Source organism: Epinephelus fuscoguttatus, linkage group LG4, assembly GCF_011397635.1.
Source record: "Epinephelus fuscoguttatus linkage group LG4, E.fuscoguttatus.final_Chr_v1".
In the NCBI taxonomy this organism is placed as follows: domain Eukaryota; kingdom Metazoa; phylum Chordata; class Actinopteri; order Perciformes; family Serranidae; genus Epinephelus; species Epinephelus fuscoguttatus.
Window position 1 is genome coordinate 13,145,779 of NC_064755.1, and position 20,033 is coordinate 13,165,811.

The window sequence follows — 20,033 nt, forward strand, 5'->3', positions numbered from 1 at the left end:
AAGTTAAAAAATGGGAGAACAAAGGTACCAGTTATAAAACCAGAATCAACATCATTAAAACTTTCATCCTGTCCAAACTCCTCTTTCTGGCTAACATCTTTCCTCCGTCAGAGAGAATGAATATGAAATTAAATAAACAATGTGTTAATCTAGTGTGGGGTACAACCAGAGAGGTCACTTAAAGAGACATAATGTTTAAAGGTAAGGAATATGGGGGTTTGGGGGCTGTGGATCTGGGCATTAAATTAAAGGACGCTTTTGTTAGAAATGTATCTGCTGCATTCCTCAGAAATGCTCTCTGGATAGGGAACAGATCACTGTGGAGAAAAAGGAGAGGGAGAGGCAGAACTGGCCCATATTATAAATTATTATATGCTGATTATCTAATGGAACACCAACATTTAAATATTGATTGGAGTAGTTCAGCAGCAAACATATTTTTAATACAATTAATGATTATAAATATGGAGGCCTATATAAAATATGTATATGTATATAAATACATATCTGATAATTATAGCAATGAAGTGATAAATATATTAAAAAATAAATCCGTGTCAGAGAGCATTAGAGACAACAGATGGCTGACATCAGTGGGCAGACTCCCAGTGAGAGCAGTTGTTTCATAGAGTTGTTACCTTACCACCAAAATATGTCCAATGATCAACTGCTCCGAGCCTGAAACTCAAGAACATCTGCTAATGAACTGTTACAGAGCACAAGAGGTGTGGAGCATTTTAAAAGGTCTGGGTGTGAATTTTAAAGTGTGCTACAAATCTGTTATGTATGGACTCTTGGATGAGAAGATGCCCCCGAAACACAACGAGCTGTTTCAAATGATCATCAGTGTAGTTTGTGTTAAAATATGGAAAACGAGATGTGCCATGACTCTATATCAGACTGTCATAGACAGCAACATGGTCGTGAGGCAGGTACTCACAGACCTCCGGAGGAGGAAAACAATGGACAAATCTAAGTGCCTCCCCTGGCACATCTTGGATCTGTAACTCTGACTACAGGACACTTCCCATCCTTTTGGTTGTATTGTTGTCATGTATTGTATTGTCTTAACTAATTTGTATACTGATAAATTCTGTCTTGCAAAAAAAAAAAAAAAAAAAGTAAACCAGGGAGAAAAAAAAACACAAAACAAACAAAAAAAGCATTTCAGCAGTGTGTGGTTTCAGTCTGCTGCTTTTGTGGCTGACAACCTCTCCAGCTTTGGAGAAGACCCGCTCACATGGCACAGATGTTGCTGGCATGGGGAGATACTTTTTGGCCATCTTGAAGAGGTTCGGGTATATTCTTCTTTCGCGTGATGCCCAGTAAGTAAGTGGGTCTTCTCCTCTGGAGAGGTAAGGCTCAGACACATATCTTTGAACCTCCACTGTAGCATCTGCTGTTGCACTTTGAGATTGTTGTGTTTTACCTAAACAAAAAGAAAAGGGAAATTAGCCATCTTTCATAAAAAGAAAAAATATGCAAACAGTAAAAACAGGCCATAATACAAACCAACTCTGCTGTCCAAAAGATCCCACAAGTTGTCCTTTGCTGAAGGCCCATGTTCTTCCTTGGCAGCTGACCGATGGAGTTGATAACATTTTATACATCTTACAAGAAAGGTATGGAAAACACAATAATAACAATAATAATAATAATAATAAATGGTACACTACCTGTGATGTTGACGGCATTTCTCTCTCAGCCCTCACGGCCCCAGCACATTCTGCAGTCAATTTTGACATGGCCTCTTGTGCATGTGTTTCACTGCCAAAAGCTAATGTTTTAAATCGTGGGTCCAAGATGGTGGCTAAGGCCAGAACGCTAACATTTTCAATTTTGCATCATTTGACCAGCACATGCTGCAGTTGTTTTAAAAGGTGTTTGGTTTTTAATGGCTGATGCCTTTACAGCCAATTTGTGCTGTACCATTCTAATAAGTGGAATAACTTTGGAGACAGAAACATGCTTTTCGACTGACATCTCTGTGGAGGCTCCTTGGCATCCCTCAAATTTTCTGCTGTGTGGGACTGTGTGAAATGTCCCACACCAAGCAAAACACTCACTAGCTCCATGTTTTGATTAAAAAGTGGCAGGTGACCCCAAGATAGGCATCCATGTTCATGGAGGACCACATGTCTGCAGTTAAACCTATGGACTGTGCGTTTCCAGTTCCTGTCTTGCCTTCTCTTTAGCCTCTTGGTACCTTTTCTCCACCATAGCTTGTCAGGCCTGGTGAGTAGGCAGGATGTAGGTTGCGTCCAGGATCTGTACAAATGCCCTGAAGCCTTTGTCCTCCACCACTTTAAATGGTTGAGTGTCAAGCACAACTATATCAACCAGTGCCTCGTCCAGCTCAGCTTGCCGATCTTACAGTGATCACCGGTGAGTGAATCTTTGCAGGCCTGGCTCATCCAAAACGAGCCTATTTTCACCTGCCCTGCTTTATACGACAACAAGGCATGAGCTGCAGCCTGTCCCTCCAACATCACAGTTCCAGTTACTCTTCACATGTGTCATACTCCACAGTTGCCATGGGGTTAAACAGTGTGTCCCAGCCTTCTTTGAATAGCCTTGGGTTTTGTTCAGCTCGGCAAGATGGCATAGTGATGTAGTCTTTGAGGTTGACTGGTGGACGCCTTTGTTGCTGCACTATACTGCTTCAGGATGGTGTTAGTTTTAGCCTGGCTCCTGAATGGTCGGTCTGCGTCACTGCTCCAGACTTCTGGTGAGAGTCAGCCATGGGCAGACCAGGGCCTGCATAGTGGCTTGGTTAAAGTTGTTCCCATCATCAAAGACTTAATTTATAACTCTGGCTGGAAGGATCGTTTAGTTGAGGAGAAGCAGCTGATCTGACTTAACTGATATGAGTGAGGATGGAGAAGCAGTCAGCAGACTGAATTTAAAGCAGTTATTTCCTTCAGACAGGGTAGTTGGATGTTGAGGAGTTTTGACTTTCAGCACACAATGAATGAACTCAGTCAGCATACTTGATGCACCTGTGTCAGATGCTCACTTAGCACACCTGTGGCTGCTTCCAGGGAGTGTGCTCCTCTCTGCTCCTCAATCCAGCTGTCATGTGACCTCCTCTTCAACAACTCTGGTTGTGAAGGACTGAGACAGGTTTGCAGTCTTGTAGATTTAGGCAAGAAAAAGTTGATTTTAAACTCCACACTGATTTTCACATCCTGTGTTTTCAGCCACATTGTGTCACAGAGGTTTTCAGACAAGATGTTGTCTTTGACCTTTTGTGTTATCTGGACACACTCTACATTAGATACACGTTTACATGCTTCCAAGCTCATTTTGAATATTCATCAGTTGTTTAGTAAACATCTTCTGTGACTGAGCCATTTCAGTTTCTATAAAGATGTTTAAATGTTGATAGAAAGTCACATAGTTTATATTATTATTATTATTTTTTCAATGTAAGGAACCAAATCTAAGGTTCTGATCCTCTTTGATAATGAACATATGTGTTTATATGTGGGCCAGGGGTTATGTTGGGTCTCAGTGAAATAAAACCATAAATAAAATCACTATTTAAGGTCTGCAGGTGTTAAGTGAGCATTTGGCAAATTAAACTTTTTGCACAAAAACAGCTCAGATGCAGGTGACCTAGTGTAAAGGGATTCTTTAATATTCCCTCCACTTAAGTTTTAAGATGCTCAAAATCACCCTCCAATAGCTCAGCAAAAGACATCACTGAATTCTTGAATGGGCCTAGAGACCAGAGTTTGTGTATGACAGTGTTTGCTAACATGGCATCAGTATTTGATTGAGGAAGGGTCATAATGTCCTGGGCGTGTGTTTCCTCAGCTCTCTTTAGCCTTAGGAAGGGGTGACCTGAATTACCCTCCAGTCAACTCCGGGGAGCTGTGACATTTGGCCAGAATGAACAGAGAAATGGTTTTAATAGCAGGTACCAAACAATAGAGGACTGCTACACTCTCCCCCCATATGATTAACACTGTGTCAGTGAATATAGTGGAAAACATCAGTGAATGTAGTGAAATCGTAACATAATATTATACTATATCAAACCCAACAGTAACTGCTTTTTTTTCTCTCTTTTTAAATAACTGTATTTTCTTTCGTCTTCCTCCCCCCAACCACCCGCTGTATTGCTCCCCAGCCTCAGAAGCTGACCAATCCTGTGCGAGCAACAGCACAGTGGCATTTGCATCAGGTGGATACAAATATGCCGTTCTGCAGCAAGAGGCTTCATACGTTTGAGAAAAAGGGTACCCGTCCTGATCATGCCTGAAACCACCGTGAAAGCGCCCAAAAAGGGCTCAAAGAAAGCCGTGTCTAAGAGCGTCAGCAAGAGCGGCAAGAAAAAGAGGAGGACCAGGAAGGAGAGCTACGCCATCTACGTGTACAAGGTGCTGAAGCAGGTCCACCCCGACACCGGCATCTCGTCCAAGGCCATGGGCATCATGAACTCGTTTGTGAGCGACATCTTTGAGCGCATCGCCGGTGAGGCCTCCCGTCTGGCTCATTACAACAAGCGCTCCACCATCACTTCTAGAGAGATCCAGACCGCCGTCCGCCTGCTGCTGCCCGGTGAGCTGGCCAAGCATGCCGTGTCTGAGGGCACCAAGGCCGTCACCAAGTACACCAGCTCCAAGTAAACAGTCTTACTGCCTCTGAGACTAAACCAACGGCTCTTTTAAGAGCCACCCACTTTATCTGAAGATCAGTTCCCTTTGTGTTTAGTGTTGCTATGTTAATGATGTCTTTACAATGTATGGCCAACTATACACACATGCTAACCGTGAATTTTAATTTAACACTATCTTTTCTCTATTATAGATAAATTTACTGTTTGGGAAGAATCAGAAGTAAGCTACAGTAAGAAGCTCATGTTCTAACATTTACATTTGGTGTATTGACAGATTGTGTTCGTGTGAATATCACGTTGGGTTTTGTTCAGTCATTTAGTGATAGGTCCTATTTTCTACACTTAAAATTTCACTATTTCAGAAACGTATCCCTCATAAATGGTTCCAAAGAGAAACAATGAACAATTTATGTATACACAGTTTTTCCAGTATCTTTCAGAGAATTCATTTCTTTGACTCATGCTTTTCTCAGTGTTTTAACTCAATTTATGAAAAACCATCTGAGATATTAAATTAATATAACATGGCCTTTACTGATGTTTGATGGAATTAAGCTAACAAAGTGTAACAATAAGAATATTCACTGATTTTATTTATTTTTATTTTTTCAAAGAAAGCATGAAACTGCACCAGGAGGTCTAAAATAAAGAAGAAACTGGAGAAGACCTCGGCTGTCACCATATTGCAAAGAAAAAAAAAGCAAGGGAGGAAAATAGTTGTAGTTTTGTCTTCCCCTCTTCCCTGCGCCCGGCTGGGCGGCGAACCGCAATGGTTCCCCTCGGCAGAACGCCAACGTATGCCTCCAGGCACGGAAAATTCTTGGTTCGCCTAAAGTATATAGGCACCGGAGAGAGCTTCCTACCCGTGATTATGTCGGTGATGAACTGTTATTTGACTCATGTTGGATAAACACGTCTGATGTCTATTCATTCATAGCATTACCAAACAAACGCGACTTCGAGCTCATCTTCCTTCAAGAGGCTCCTGTGAGACGTCTTCCTGGATGTCCACTCTAATAAACAAGGTGAGCCAAAGTGGTGAGAATGGATGGTAGAGTCAGCCATCCAGCTCGATATCGTCAATCTGGTGGTGAAATTCTGGACTGGAAGGGTGCCAGATAACGATGTTGAACTTTACCTATCACGTTTCTGTGACATCCTCCAAATAAACAAACCACTAGATAAACACGGCATCTGGTATGGAGTGAGAAAATATAAAGTCAGATTGCACAAAGACACTGGTGGCCAAGTTAAACAGATTCCTAACTGCATCTCCATGGGCCCTTACAACGGGCGGATTATATACCCGGGGCAGACTGCCTGTTGTTTCATATGTGGTTCCCCTGACCATCAAGTAAAGCAGTGGCCAACGGAAAATTGTTGGAAATGTGGCGGCCTCGGCCACAAAGCTACGACCTGCACTTCGGAGAGTCTGTGCAATTTGTGTGGTCAAAATGGCCACATCTTCTTCAACTGTCCACACTTATACGCCAACCAGGCCAGAGCCCACCATCAGCCCGGCACCACTGTCCAGCAGCAGCAGCCTGGCTCCAGCTCCATGAACCAACAGCAGCGTGGCTCCTCGGCCCAGCAGCAGCCTGGCTCCAGCTCCATGAACCAACAGCAGCGTGGCTCCTCTACCCAGCAGCAGCCTGGCTTCAGCTCCACTTCCCAGCAGCAGCCTGGCCCTGCCCAGCTACAAAGTGGCTCCGGAGATCAGCAGCAGCCTGAGCCTGGCGACCAGCAGCTGAGACAGACCGGCCCGATTGACCGGCAGCATCAGCAGCAGCCCACCTTCCAGCAGCCCCTAAACCTACCTCCAGCTAAGCATCAGCAGCAGAGAAAGCAGCTTGGCCCTGGTGGATATTCCTCTGCTGAACAGCAGCACAGACGGCAGCGGATCCTGGCCCTCGAGCCCGCGAACCAGCGGTGCTGCTGCTGCAGCAGCAGCAGGCTTTTACCCAACCTGCCGAGCATCAACAACCCAGACCAAAGCCTGTTAATCAGCAGCTGTGTTGTATAATATATGTAAAGATACTGAAATAGAAAATAGAGGGAATTTAATATATGCACTCAATTCAGGACAAAAACAAACTCAAAGTAAATGTACTAAAGCTATAAAAAACCAAGATGGAGATGTATTTCATGATGAAAAAAAGAAAAGAGAGGTGGTTAAAGAATTATGTGCAAAGTCCTATAAAAACATCCACGTCGATTCAGGATGTGTTAAATTACTATTGGAGTCTGTATCCAGGTTCTCCTCAGTTAACCTTGATGTTTTAATAGGAGAAGTAAAAAGGGACGAGGTAGTTCAGGCTATCCAGCAAGTCAGTGTTGGAAAGAGCCCCGGACTTGATGGTCTCCCTACTGAATTTTATCAGTTATACTTAGATGACGTGTTAGATCTCTTCACATCTATGTTCAATGAAGGTTTACACAGTGGTGTATTTGGTGACTCTTTTTATGAAGGTGTGCTATGTTTATTGTATAAGAAAGGGGACGAGACTGATATAAATAATTACCGACATTTAACTATTATGAATACAGACTATAAAATATTAGCTAAGATAATAATGAATAGACTAAATGATATATTGGATGTTATTATTGAAAAAGAACAAACATGTGCAATCAAAGGACGCTTTATGTGGGATAACCTGTGCACTTTGAGGGAGCTCTTCCACAAGAGTGACCTTTATATCATTGGTTTAGATCAAAAGAAAGCCTTGACTATGTATCTAGAGAGTATTTGTGGTCTGTGATGAAAGCTTGTGGTTTCCCAAATGCATTTATTCATGTGATCAAGTGTTTGTATTTAAAATCAAATGTGTGTATAAACTTAAATGGTATTTTAACTGAACCCTTTAAAGTGGAAAGAGACGTAAAACAAGGCTGTCCACTGAGTGCCGCTTTATATGTTTTGGCAATAAGCCCGTTAATTAAACCTATTAACTCTGATTCGCTAGTAGCGGGCAAATATGCAGATGACGTCACGGTCATAATTAAAAATCAGTTAGAAATAGATGTATTATGAAACCATTTGAGTTTGTACGAATTGGCCTCTGGTGCCAAGTTAAATCACATGAAGACTGAGGGAGTTTGGATCGGATCTGAAATCAAAAAACCTGATCTAAATATTCAAATAAAACAAGAAATTAAAATACTTGGTATAACTTTTTGTAACAATAACTCTAGTGAACATAACTGGAATGATAAACTGACTATAGTACAACAAGAAGTCAAAAAGTGGCAAAATAAAAAGACTAATTATAAATCAAGAATCAACATTATTAAAACGCATATCCTATCCAAACTCCTATTTCTAGCAAACATCTTTCCTCCTCCCCCCACCATTGTTAGAAAACTAAATAAACAGTGTGTAAACTTGGTCTGGGGCCACTACTAGAGAGGTCACAAAACGCGAGCTTTTATTTAAATGCAGAGAACATGGTGGTCTGGGTGCTGTCGACCTGAGTTTTCGGCTAACTGTTGCCTTCATTAAAAATGTGTCAGCTGGTATCTCTAGACGAGCTCTCTGGGTTGGAAACACTAAAAATTGGGACAAAAACATGGCAGGGCGAGACAAGGCCCTTATTATAAATTAATTTATGCTGATTTCATAGCTGAATATATTAACCTACAAATAAACTGGACTAGTGACTCAAGTAAGACAATATTTAATAAAATAAATAATTATAAATATGGTGGAATTATTAAATATAAAAATGTCCCAGAAAATAAATCAATAAATATAATTAAATTATTAAGTTTATTTATTTTTAAAAACAACTTAATATCCCAATCTGAGATCCTGCCTGTCCAAAATCTAAAGTTAATTTTAGAGGAGAAGATTTGTGTAACAGAGAGGAGCCTCCTGATAGAAACACTGTTTGGCAGTGAGATGAAGGAGGAAATACCATGCACACTGATTCAGGTGGACTGAAATAACAACAGGTCGACCTGACAGACACTGTGTTCTGTCAAAGGTTCCTCCCTGAAGGTTTGTCTTTACTGCTGCACTGTGAAAATTAGTCAGTTTGCAGTACGTCACACGTGATGCACTTCAACACATGGTTAAAATCTGAGCTCATCTTATTTAACTCTAAAATATTTATAGAATATTTCACTCAACATGTGTACTTTAAAATCCACTACAGTTAGTATAAAGCTAGTAAACATTTTGGATGTTGCCAATTTCTGTCTCTGTAAATTAAGTTTAAAAACAAAACAAACAATAAAAGACAGCCAGAAATCCATTCATGACACATTCAGAACAGACAACAATGTGGAGGTATTTAAACTGTATTTTCACCATCTTGGGGCTGCTGTATCACTTGCAGAGAAAAGTAACATAATCCAACTGACAGAAAACTTAAATTTGTTATTATTATTATAATCATTTTTGACTAATTGTGTCATTGATGAGACTGGGTTTGCAGCTTACCTGTAACACACTGGAGAGAAGTGTTTTGTTTTGTTTATTGCACTGATTTTGGTCACTAAGGATATTTCAGTGCATCACAGGGTCATGGGTGCATGTGTAACATTAGTATATCAAAAATACAGATACTTCTTCGCCTCAGTATGATAAATAAAATGCACACAACATGTTGAATTTAGTTTTTTCCAGTTACAGTGAATCAACCAGCTCAGACTGCAACAATTCAAACCCAAAATGTGTCTGACTGCAAACACTGCACCACAAGTGGACAAAGAGGAATGGGGATGAGAGCATGTATTTGACATATAATCACACACACAGTACATGGCCCTCTGTATGAAGAAGCTGTCCAGGGTGCTTGTGCACACAGACAGGAGGCATTTCTGCTACCAAAAGGTATTCATTTATTTCTATTATTAAACACATTTCTGTTCTGTTACACAGCCTGTGAGTCCTTTCAAATCTAATGATAATAATAATAATAATAATAATAATAATAATAATAATAATAATTGACACTTTATTAGGTTTTCTAGTATTCTGGAATTAGCCTATATCAGTAAAACAGTGTAACTTTAACATTTAAAGCCTCCTGTGTTTCCCCAGGCAGGTGACATGTAAATGTATTCGATCATAAAAAGGAAAACTAATGATTCATTTTAATAAACACTAGTCCTCAGCAGAGGACATGTTCACGGCCACAGAAGCTTTGATACAAGTCTGATTGAACTGCAGCCATCATCAGTGTGTTTGCTGCGACCAGAATAATTTGAGTTTATTCCAAAGTCATCGACAGCAGACGGTTGTTTTTACACTGAGTCCCTGAACAAACATGTGGGCTGCTGGAAAACGGCTTTGATGGAGCTGTGATGCATTTGAAGTCATTTTAGGAGAGAAATGAGTGGGAAATGCAGCTGAGCAGTGCTGGCCACGGCGGTGAATAAGTGAGGTTTGGAGGCTCCACAGACAAAATGCAGAGAGCATCAGAGCTCTACATGACTTGAATATGAAGAGACACAAGTCCGCTATCGGCTCCCTTCACTGTCAGCCTTCAGCACTTGTCCCACATTTAGTTTTTCACCTTTTCTCAGTCAAGAGAAAACACAAGTGCTCCAGCTTTCACACTGCATAGAGGAGCCACGGGCTGGGTTGAGTCTCCACGGTTCTCACGCTGTGTTTATGTGCAGCCTCCTGCTCGGAGCTTTCATCAATCTAGTCGGACTGTCGTGTGTTACCGAGTAAGAATAACGCACCTGTACAATATGGCAGAAGAAGCTCCAGCTCCAGCCGCCGCGCCGGCCAAAGCCGCCAAGAAGAAAGCTTCCAGGCCGAGGAAAGCCGGTCCCAGCGTCAGCGAGCTCATCCTGAAAACTGTGGCCGCATCCAAGGAGCGGAGCGGCGTGTCTGCGGCCGCCCTCAAGAAGGCTCTGGCTGCCGGAGGCTACGATGTGGACAAGAACAAATCTCGCGTCAACACCGCCATCAAGGCTCTGGTGGCTAAGGGCTCTCTGGTCCAGACCAAAGGGACCGGGGCCTCCGGCTCCTTCAAGATGAGCAAGAAGGCTGCCGAACCGAAGAAGGTCAAGAAGCCGGCCAAGAAAGCCGCTCCTAAAGCCAAGAAGCCCGCAGCGGCCAAAAAGCCCAAGACAGCGGCAGCCAAGAAGCCAGCAGCCGCTAAGAAGTCTCCCAAGAAGGCCAAGAAACCCGCAGCGATTAAAAAAGCAGCCAAGAGCCCCAAGAAGGCTGCAAAGAGCCCGAAAAAGCCCACCAAGAGCCCCAAGAAGGTGGCCAAAAAGGCCCCTGCAGCCAAGAAAGCCCCCGCAAAGAAGGCAGCCAAGCCCAAAGTCAAGAAAGCAGCAGCCAAGAAGAAGTGAGCTGTCATCAGTCTCATCAACAAACTACTCACTAAAAGGCTCTTTTAAGAGCCACCCACATCATCCTTAAAGAGCATTCTTCTGTTATTTATTGTAAAATTATCATTTTTTTTGAAAGTAAGACTTTACAATCAACATCACGGGAAAGGTTTTTTTTTTTTTTTTTTACATCAAAAGACGAGACGAAACAAATAAAAGAAAAAAGTGTATTTTCGACTCTATTACTCGTGCATTTTTCTTACCAAGTGGGTAATACGAATACCATTTATATCAGGGTATATGGGAGACTCTTCAATTCAGGGCACTCTTGGAATTTTGAAAAAATAATATTCTTTAAACTTTCTTTAAGTGTTTCAAAGGGTTTATTAATTAGTCTGGATCAACGATCTCAACATAGCTTTGATCATACTTCATGATACTTTTGATATTATGATGCTTTTTTTTTTTTTCAAAATTGTCACAGCAAAATGTCATACCATCACAAAACACTGATTTTAATACAAAATGATATGACAAGCAAAGTTTTCACAATCATTCCAGTAAACACAACACATGCTCTTTAAGAAGTATGTTCTAAATAATTGTAAGTACATTTAAAATACATTTTAACAACATGTTCTCTCTAACACTTTAATATATTGCCTTGTACTTTTTTGTGCAGTTAATGTGTCACTTGTGCACTTTATCTCCCTTTAGAGGGATTGCACTTACGGGACATGTGCAATTTACTGTCACTCGCGCACTTTATTGCACACTGTGTGCCCAGAATTTAATTTAGCTATTTTAGTCCTGCTTTAGTCCTGTTGCTTACTGCTCAGTGATTGTGTCTGTGTCAGTAGTCTGTGCGCATGCTACCTGTCTGTATCTCTTGTATGTCTCGTGTATTTGTACCTCCTGCTGCTGCAACCTAAATTGCCCTTTGGGACATTAATAAAACTTGAACCTTGTCTCAACAATGAAATGTTGTGTACTAATCAAAATATTTGATTTGCAATGTACATCTTTTCAGAAAATGCAAATTTAGACTTTTTAACATGACCACAATGGTTGAGATAAGACCCAAGATAACAAGAAACAACCTTTTCTTTCTATCAATTATTGTATTGTGATGGCAATGACAACATGTTTTGGTAATGCCATAAAAATTAACACTGGTGTTTTTCTTTTTTTTATGACAAACAAAAGAAAAAGAAAATACTACCTTTTAAAAACAACACCTTTCAACACTTAACCCTCCTTTAAAATAAATCACTTGGTAAACTAACACAGTATTTCTTACTTAACTATCTTCTTATGGCCAGCTGGCTTGTTCGAGACATAAAAAAGGTTCAAGCAATAAAAAAGCAAAGCGATAAAAAGAGAATTGGCATGCTCAACTCAAATGTCCTATAGTATGATGAGCAAAAATAGAAAATAAAGTCGTTAGCACTCACAAATAGGCTAAATGTGTAGCACTTTTATCAATGCACAGCAATAGATGAAATCAGCAGCCCTAGGCTTTCCTCAGCATTTGTGAGACATAGGCTATGTAGTGTTTTTTGTATCTCTCTTTTTCTCCTTCCAGACACTGCTGATATTTCTCAGGATCTTCCTTGATTTTGTCTCTGTATTTTTTTGAGCGTTGAGCTAGTTTAGCTGGGGCGATGTTAACAGTGTCAAACAAAAAATTATGTAAATCACAGTTGGTCACTGTTTAATAAGGTATCATTAAGCTATTTCAGTAATAAATGATATATGGGTGATTCTTCAATTAAGGGACTTCTTCTCTCCCCAGGGTAGATTTTCAAGAAAAAATTGTTGGGGTGTTCAATGGTAAATTATGCTGATATATTCTAGTTATAAGATAATAAACAGATAAGTTGTCATTACCATCACTGATTGTCATTACCATCACAGCCACTTGTGTGATGGTAATGACACGTGATGGTAATGACAATTATCACTTTTTGGAGCCAAAAGTTGGCTAGGTTTTAGACCTAGCTAAGCTAACAACAAAGGTCGAACAAAGGAGCACCTTCAGCCAGAGACTGATTGCTCCTAAAGGCACCACTGAGCGCCACAGGAAGTCATTCTTACCTGTGGCCATTAAACTGTACAACTCCTCCCTCTGATGATCGGACTCATTTGACTATTTATAAAACAAAACACACAATATAATTACTCAATCTTATTTCATTTATAACGCTACAACCATTTCATTGTATATTGTATATATTTCAGATTGTCTGCTTTACTATTTTATTATTTTATTGTCTACTTTAATATTTTATTTTATATTAATGTCTACTTTAATATTTTATTTTATTTTAATGTCTACTTTAATATTTTATTTTATTTATTTCATTGTCTATTTTAGTATTTTATTTATATCTTCATCTTTATCTCTTGTTTCCATTCATGCTGTATTTGTATTTCTACTTTGCACGGAGCATTGGAACAAAAACAATTTCCCCCCGGGGATTAATAAAGTATTCTGAATCTGAATCTGAATCTGAAATTGGTTAGATAGCATACACTGCACACTGAATATATGTAAATGAAGTGAAATTCCCCATTACTGAATTAAAATACTCAAATAGTAACTTGTTTGGTAATGACGCCTAATAAACGTACTCTCAGACCAGGATGTATAAACCTTCAAATTACTTACATTTGTGGGCATGAAAAAGTCAGGCTTCTGCCTCATGACTGGGAATGTTCTTCTGGTACATGTAGTTTGCATGCAACAATGTAAGTAACTGCTTGTAGAAACTTTATTGCTCTCTAAAATGCTGGGTGTGATGGTAATGACAGATGTATGAGGGACAGCAATATATTAAAGTATTATAGTATTAAAATGTCATCACTGAGACACAATTACTTTTTTCATTGACTACAACCTAACCCTAACAAATTTTTCTTGAAAATCTATACCCTGGGGAGAGAAAAAGTCCCTTAATTAAAGAATCACCCATATATCATTTATTATTGAAATAGCTTAATAATTTTATGTTTAACCCAACACCGACTATTTCTTTTAACTTTTTAAATAACAGGATTTTCTTTCTTCTTTCTCCCCCTCATCTACCCACTCTATTGTTTCGGAATCTGACCAATCGTGTGTGAGCAATGGCACAGTAACATTTGCATCAGGTGGATATAAAATGACCCCCCCGGCGGACGGTGGCGCCATGCGTTACTGGAGAAATTTATTGTTCAGATCATGCCTGAAACCACCGTGAAAGCGCCCAAGAAGGGCTCAAAGAAAGCCGTGTCTAAGAGCGTCAGCAAGAGCGGCAAGAAGAAGAGAAGGACCAGGAAGGAGAGCTACGCCATCTACGTGTACAAGGTGCTGAAGCAGGTCCACCCCGACACCGGCATCTCGTCCAAGGCCATGGGCATCATGAACTCGTTTGTGAGCGACATCTTTGAGCGCATCGCCGGTGAGGCCTCCCGTCTGGCTCACTACAACAAGCGCTCCACCATCACTTCCAGGGAGATCCAGACCGCCGTCCGCCTGCTGCTGCCCGGTGAGCTGGCCAAGCACGCCGTGTCTGAGGGCACCAAGGCCGTCACCAAGTACACCAGCTCCAAGTAAACAGTCCTGCTGCCTCTGAAACTAAACCAACGGCTCTTTTAAGAACCACCCACTTTATCTGAAGACTTTTCCAAAATGTTTACTCGTATTTGATAGATTTGTCTTTAAACATTTTGAGATTAAATCAATATCCAAACAATATTGAGTAAGTACTTGTTCTGTTTCACTGGAAGATCTCTCAAGTACTCAATTCTATATTGTTACAGGGAGAGAAATCCAAAGCTTAATTAAACATTAAACACTCATCCTTTCAGGGTTTTGTTGACTTATCTAATGAAGTTCAGCCCTCATCCACCTCTCGCAAATCACACACGACACAATCTGTTTTCCTCCTGATTATACTTTGGTTTTCTAACAGTTAACATCTCACTTTCTGGAGAATTTGAGTTTGTTAAAATAACTGTAGTTTTGTACATTTGTACATCAGAAACTGTTGGTGGTTGTCAGGTATGTGAGATATAGACGACTTTGTTAAATTTGTTAATAAAGTGTGTTAATAAAGTCCAATCTTTTATGTTTGGTTGTTTGTTTTTACTCCAATGTGAAATATCCCAAAGATTTTGGAGCGATGTGGAATCTTACTTCTTTGAAAACTAATTCAGTTACTCCTTTAACCTCAGGGATATTATTTGTTATTATGATGATCCAGATAAAAGTATTCTTCAATATCTAATTAATGTTGTTATTCAAAATGTTAAACTTTTTATTCATTTAAGCGGAGATGATCAAAGTCACCCCCTGAATTTTTACCTTTTCTCACAGAATTCAAGGCTCCTCTTACATCACCCAGCTGGTTAGGAAACAAAAAGAATACCAAGCTTTTGGAAAGTTGTGCAATTTTTCCTCCAAATCCTCTGAGTGGATACACTTTTCTCTGTGAGCTTGAATCCTCTTTTTGTTTCTTTTGTTGTTGTTTGTTTTATACAATACTGTTATTCATGCATTGTGAATACACTCATGTCATACATATTTGGTTTTATATTTTTGACAGGTGCTGTTATTAACTACCTGATGTTTTGTAGCCTACACGTTGTTTTTCTCATAAAAAAGAGACAAAAAAAGACATTTTAATTTTAAAAAAGGCAGTTTATAGATGAGTAATTCACAGTGGAATAGTTATTTCCCACCTCTATTGTGAAGGTGAAGGGTTCATCAGCGTCCTAGTTTCTATTGTTGGATATGAGGACGACTGTGACCGCCATGGATGTGGTGTATGCTCTGAAGAGGCAGGGCTGCATTCTGTACGGCTTCAGAGTGTTCGTTATTGAAAAATCAAAGGGCCACCCATGTGTTCCTCTAGAGAGCAGACTCCCTTACATGCTAAAACAGTGTTACCGTTATAGTATGTACAGTTGTTCCAGCACAACCATGTAGTCCTTTGATGCAATATAAGTAATCTAAATAAGAATTAAACAAAATGCCATGAAGAAGATGAAACAGGTTGGTACTCAGGAGGATCAATTTAATTTACTGAACCTCGGGACATATAACCTACCCGACGAACAGCCTGGTCCTGTCTTCAACAAACACCTGTTATTGTTAATCTGTGTTTTATTTATGTTCGATATTGCGATGACTAAACTAATATTGTAACACGGTAATATAATCAGACACGAGCTCTTGAGAGGATATGGGTGGCCCTTAAAAGGACCTTTGGTTTCCAGCAATGAACAGTCAATGATTTAACCTCCGAAGCCGTACAGAGTGCGACCCTGCCTCTTCAGAGCATACACCACATCCATGGCGGTCACAGTCTTCCTCTTGGCGTGCTCGGTGTAGGTGACGGCATCACGGATCACGTTCTCCAGGAACACCTTCAACACACCGCGGGTCTCCTCGTAGATCAGACCAGAGATACGCTTCACTCCACCACGGCGAGCCAGACGGCGGATAGCGGGTTTGGTGATTCCCTGGATGTTATCACGGAGAACTTTGCGGTGACGCTTGGCGCCTCCTTTACCGAGTCCTTTTCCTCCCTTGCCGCGACCACTCATTCTCTCAGAGTCTAGGTTTTTCCGATGTAAAACTGGAGCTTAGAAGCTGTGAACGTGGATATTTAAAGCCTTGCTGCGGACGTAGTTGAGCTCTGCTGGGCGGAGACATTTGTTCTAACAATAGAAACTAGGACAGCCCTTCACCTTCACAGTCGAGGCGGGAAATTATTATTCTACTGTGAATCACTCATCTATAAACCGCCTGTTTTTTATTAAATGTCTTGTTGTGAGGGAAACAATATGTACAAAACATTAGGTAGTTAATAACAGCACATGTCAAATTATATTTTTAAAAAAGGTAAAAGTTTAACAGTGTTGCATAAGTATATTGAGCATGTATAAATAACAGTAAGTTAAGACAATTGCAAGAACAATTGCACAATTTCCCAAAAGCTTTGTTTTTTAGGAAACAAAAAGAATCCTGAGTGACTTGAGAAGAACCTTGGATTCTATTAGAACAGGCAAAAATTCACTAACATTCATTGAATTAAATTATTATTAAAAAAAATCATTTAATATATAAAAATTAATTTGATATTCAGGAGCCCTTTTATCTGGATTTTCATAATAAATATCCCCAAGGTTAGGGTTAAAATGTTTAAGATGTAATATGGTGACAGCCGAGGTATTCTCCAGTTTCTTCTTTATTTTAGACCTCAGAAGAAAAACTTGTCTCTTGGTGCAGTTTCATGCATTCTTTGGAAAAAAAAAAAAAACACTCAGTGAATATTCTTATTACACTTTATATCTGTTAGCTTAATTCCATCAAACATCAGTAAAGGCCATGTTATATTAATCTAATATCTCAGATGGTTTTTCATAAATTGAGTTAAAACACTGAGAAAAGCATGAGTCAAAGAAATGAATTCTCTGAAAGATACTGGAAAAACTGTATAGACAAACTGTTCACTGTTTCTCTTTGGAACCATTTATGAAGGATACATTTGTTGACAGTGAAATTTTAAGTGTAGAAAATAGGACCTATCACTAAATGACTCAACAAAACCTAAAAGTAATATGTTCACATAATAAACACTACAATCTGTCAATACACCACATGTAAATAGTTACATATAAAGAACATGAACTCCTTACTGTAGCTTACTTCTGATTCTTCCGAAGAGTAAATTTATCTGGATTAGAGAAAAGATGTGTTAGATTAAAATTCACATTTAGTACGTGTGTATAGTTGGCCATACATAAGTCAATACATCCTGAATCAGAAATACTTTATTGATCTGAGGGGAATTTATTTGTTACAGGTACTCCTTGCAAGAGAAGATAGATAAGTGAACTATAAGAAATTTAAACAATAGTATTAATATATTTAAATAGAAATTATTTACATACATACACAAATAAAGGGAACTGATCTTCAGATAAAGTGGGTGGCTCTTACAAGAGCCGTTGGTTTAGTCTCAGAGGCAGCAAGACTGTTTACTTGGAGCTGGTGTACTTGGTGACGGCCTTGGTGCCCTCAGACACGGCATGCTTGGCCAGCTCACCGGGCAGCAGCAGGCGGACGGCGGTCTGGATCTCCCTGGAAGTGATGGTGGAGCGCTTGTTGTAGTGAGCCAGACGGGAGGCCTCACCGGCGATGCGCTCAAAGATGTCGCTCACAAACGAGTTCATGATGCCCATAGCCTTGGACGAGATGCCGGTGTCGGGGTGGACCTGCTTCAGCACCTTGTACACGTAGATGGCGTAGCTCTCCTTCCTGGTCCTTCTCTTCTTCTTGCCGCTCTTGCTGACGCTCTTAGACACGGCTTTCTTTGAGCCCTTCTTGGGCGCTTTCACGGTGGTTTCAGGCATGATCAGGACGGGTACGCTTTTTCTCAAACGTATGAAGTCTCTTACTGCAGAACGGCATATTTGTATCCACCTGATGCAAATGCCACTGTGCTGTTGCTCGCACAGGATTGGTCAGCTTCTGAGGCTGGGGAGCAATACAGCGGGTGGTTGGGGGGAGGAAGACGAAAGAAAATACAGTTATTTAAAAAGAGAGAAAAAAAGCAGTTACTGTTGGGTTTGATATAGTATAATATTATGTTACGATTTCACTACATTCACTGACGTTTTCCACTATATTCACTGACACAGTGTTAATCATATGGGGGGAGAGTGTAGCAGTCCTCTATTGTTTGGTCCTGCTATTAAAACCATTTCTCTGTTCATTCTGGCCAAATGTCACAGCTCCCCGGAGTTGACTGGAGGGTAATTCAGGTCACCTCTTGTGCAGGGTGTGGGTACTGACTCCTGATTAAAAATTAGAGCAGCTTCGTGCTTTTCAACACCAACCATCAAGGTGTGACGATGCCCTTCCTAAGGCTAAAGAGAGCTGAGGAAACACACGCCCAGGACATTATGACCCTTCCTCAGTCAAATACTGATGCCATGTTAGCAAACATTGTCATACACAAACTCTGGTCTCTAGGCCCATTCAAGAATTCAGTGACGTCTTTTGCTGAGCTGTTGGAGGGTGATTTTGAGCATCTTAAAACTTAAGTGGAGGGAATATTAAAGAATCCCTTTACACTAGGTCACCTGCATCTGAGCTGTTTTTGTGCAAAAAGTTTAATTTGCCAAATGCTCACTTAACACCTGCAGGCCTTAAATAGTGATTTTATTTATGGTTTTATTTCACTGAGACCCAACATAACCCCTGGCCCACATATAAACACATATGTTCATTATCAAAGAGGATCAGAACCTTAGATTTGGTTCCTTACATTGAAAAAATAATAATAATAATAATAATATAAACTTTGTGACTTTCTATCAACATTTAAACATCTTTATAGAAACTGAAATGGCTCAGTCACAGAAGATGTTTACTAAACAACTGATGAATATTCAAAATGAGCTTGGAAGCATGTAAACGTGTGTCTAATGTAGAGTGTGTCCAGATAACAAAAGGTCAAAGACAACATCTTGTCTGAAAACCTCTGTGACACAATGTGGCTGAAAACACAGGATGTGAAAATCAGTGTGGAGTTTAAAATCAACTTTTTCTTGCCTAAATCTACAAGACTGCAAACCTGTCTCAGTCCTTCACAACCAGAGTTGTTGAAGAGGAGGTCACATGACAGCTGGATTGAGGAGCAGAGAGGAGCACACTCCCTGGAAGCAGCCACGGGTGTGCTAACTGAGCATCTGACACAGGTGCATCAAGTATGCTGACTGAGTTCATCCATTGTGTGCTGAAAGTCAAAACTCCTCAACATCCAACTACCCTGTCTGAAGGAAATAACTGCTTTAAATTCAGTCTGCTGACTGCTTCTCCATCCTCACTCATATCAGTTAAGTCAGATCAGCTGCTGCTCCTCAACTAAATGATCCTTCCAGCCAGAGTTATAAATTAAGTCTTTGATGATGGGAACAACTTTAACCAAGCCACTATGCAGGCCCCTGGTCTGCCCATGGCTGACTCTCACCAGAAGTCTGGAGCAGTGACGCAGACCGACCATTCAGGAGCCAGGCTAAAACTAACACCATCCTGAAGCAGTATAGTGCAGCAACAAAG

At 40.3% G+C, this 20,033-nt stretch overlaps 6 protein-coding genes across 6 annotated transcripts in view; 4 read left to right on the forward strand and 2 right to left on the reverse strand.

Moving 5' to 3' along the window:
- LOC125886791 (histone H3) overlaps positions 1-16,510 on the reverse strand; it is a 31,895-nt gene extending 15,385 nt beyond the window's left edge. Inside the window, 1 exon segment of the mRNA XM_049573112.1 lies at positions 16,218-16,510. Coding sequence (XP_049429069.1) covers positions 16,218-16,510 — 293 coding nt within the window.
- LOC125886788 (uncharacterized) overlaps positions 1-20,033 on the forward strand; it is a 49,077-nt gene that overhangs the window by 9,830 nt on the left and 19,214 nt on the right. The gene's annotated exons all lie outside the window — the stretch shown is intronic.
- LOC125886816 (histone H2B 1/2-like) lies at positions 4,260-4,634 on the forward strand. The gene has a single exon (XM_049573142.1). The coding sequence runs from the start codon at positions 4,260-4,262 to the stop codon at positions 4,632-4,634; it is 375 nt and encodes a 124-aa protein (XP_049429099.1).
- LOC125886796 (histone H1-like) lies at positions 10,328-10,939 on the forward strand. The gene has a single exon (XM_049573120.1). The coding sequence runs from the start codon at positions 10,328-10,330 to the stop codon at positions 10,937-10,939; it is 612 nt and encodes a 203-aa protein (XP_049429077.1).
- LOC125886810 (histone H2B 1/2-like) lies at positions 14,127-14,977 on the forward strand. Its single transcript, XM_049573136.1, has one exon. It carries the CDS (start codon positions 14,142-14,144, stop codon positions 14,514-14,516), a length of 375 nt encoding a protein of 124 aa, XP_049429093.1. The 5' UTR covers positions 14,127-14,141; the 3' UTR covers positions 14,517-14,977.
- On the reverse strand, positions 17,940-18,334 carry LOC125886814 (histone H2B 1/2-like). Its single transcript, XM_049573139.1, has one exon. The coding sequence runs from the start codon at positions 18,320-18,322 to the stop codon at positions 17,948-17,950; it is 375 nt and encodes a 124-aa protein (XP_049429096.1). The 5' UTR covers positions 18,323-18,334; the 3' UTR covers positions 17,940-17,947.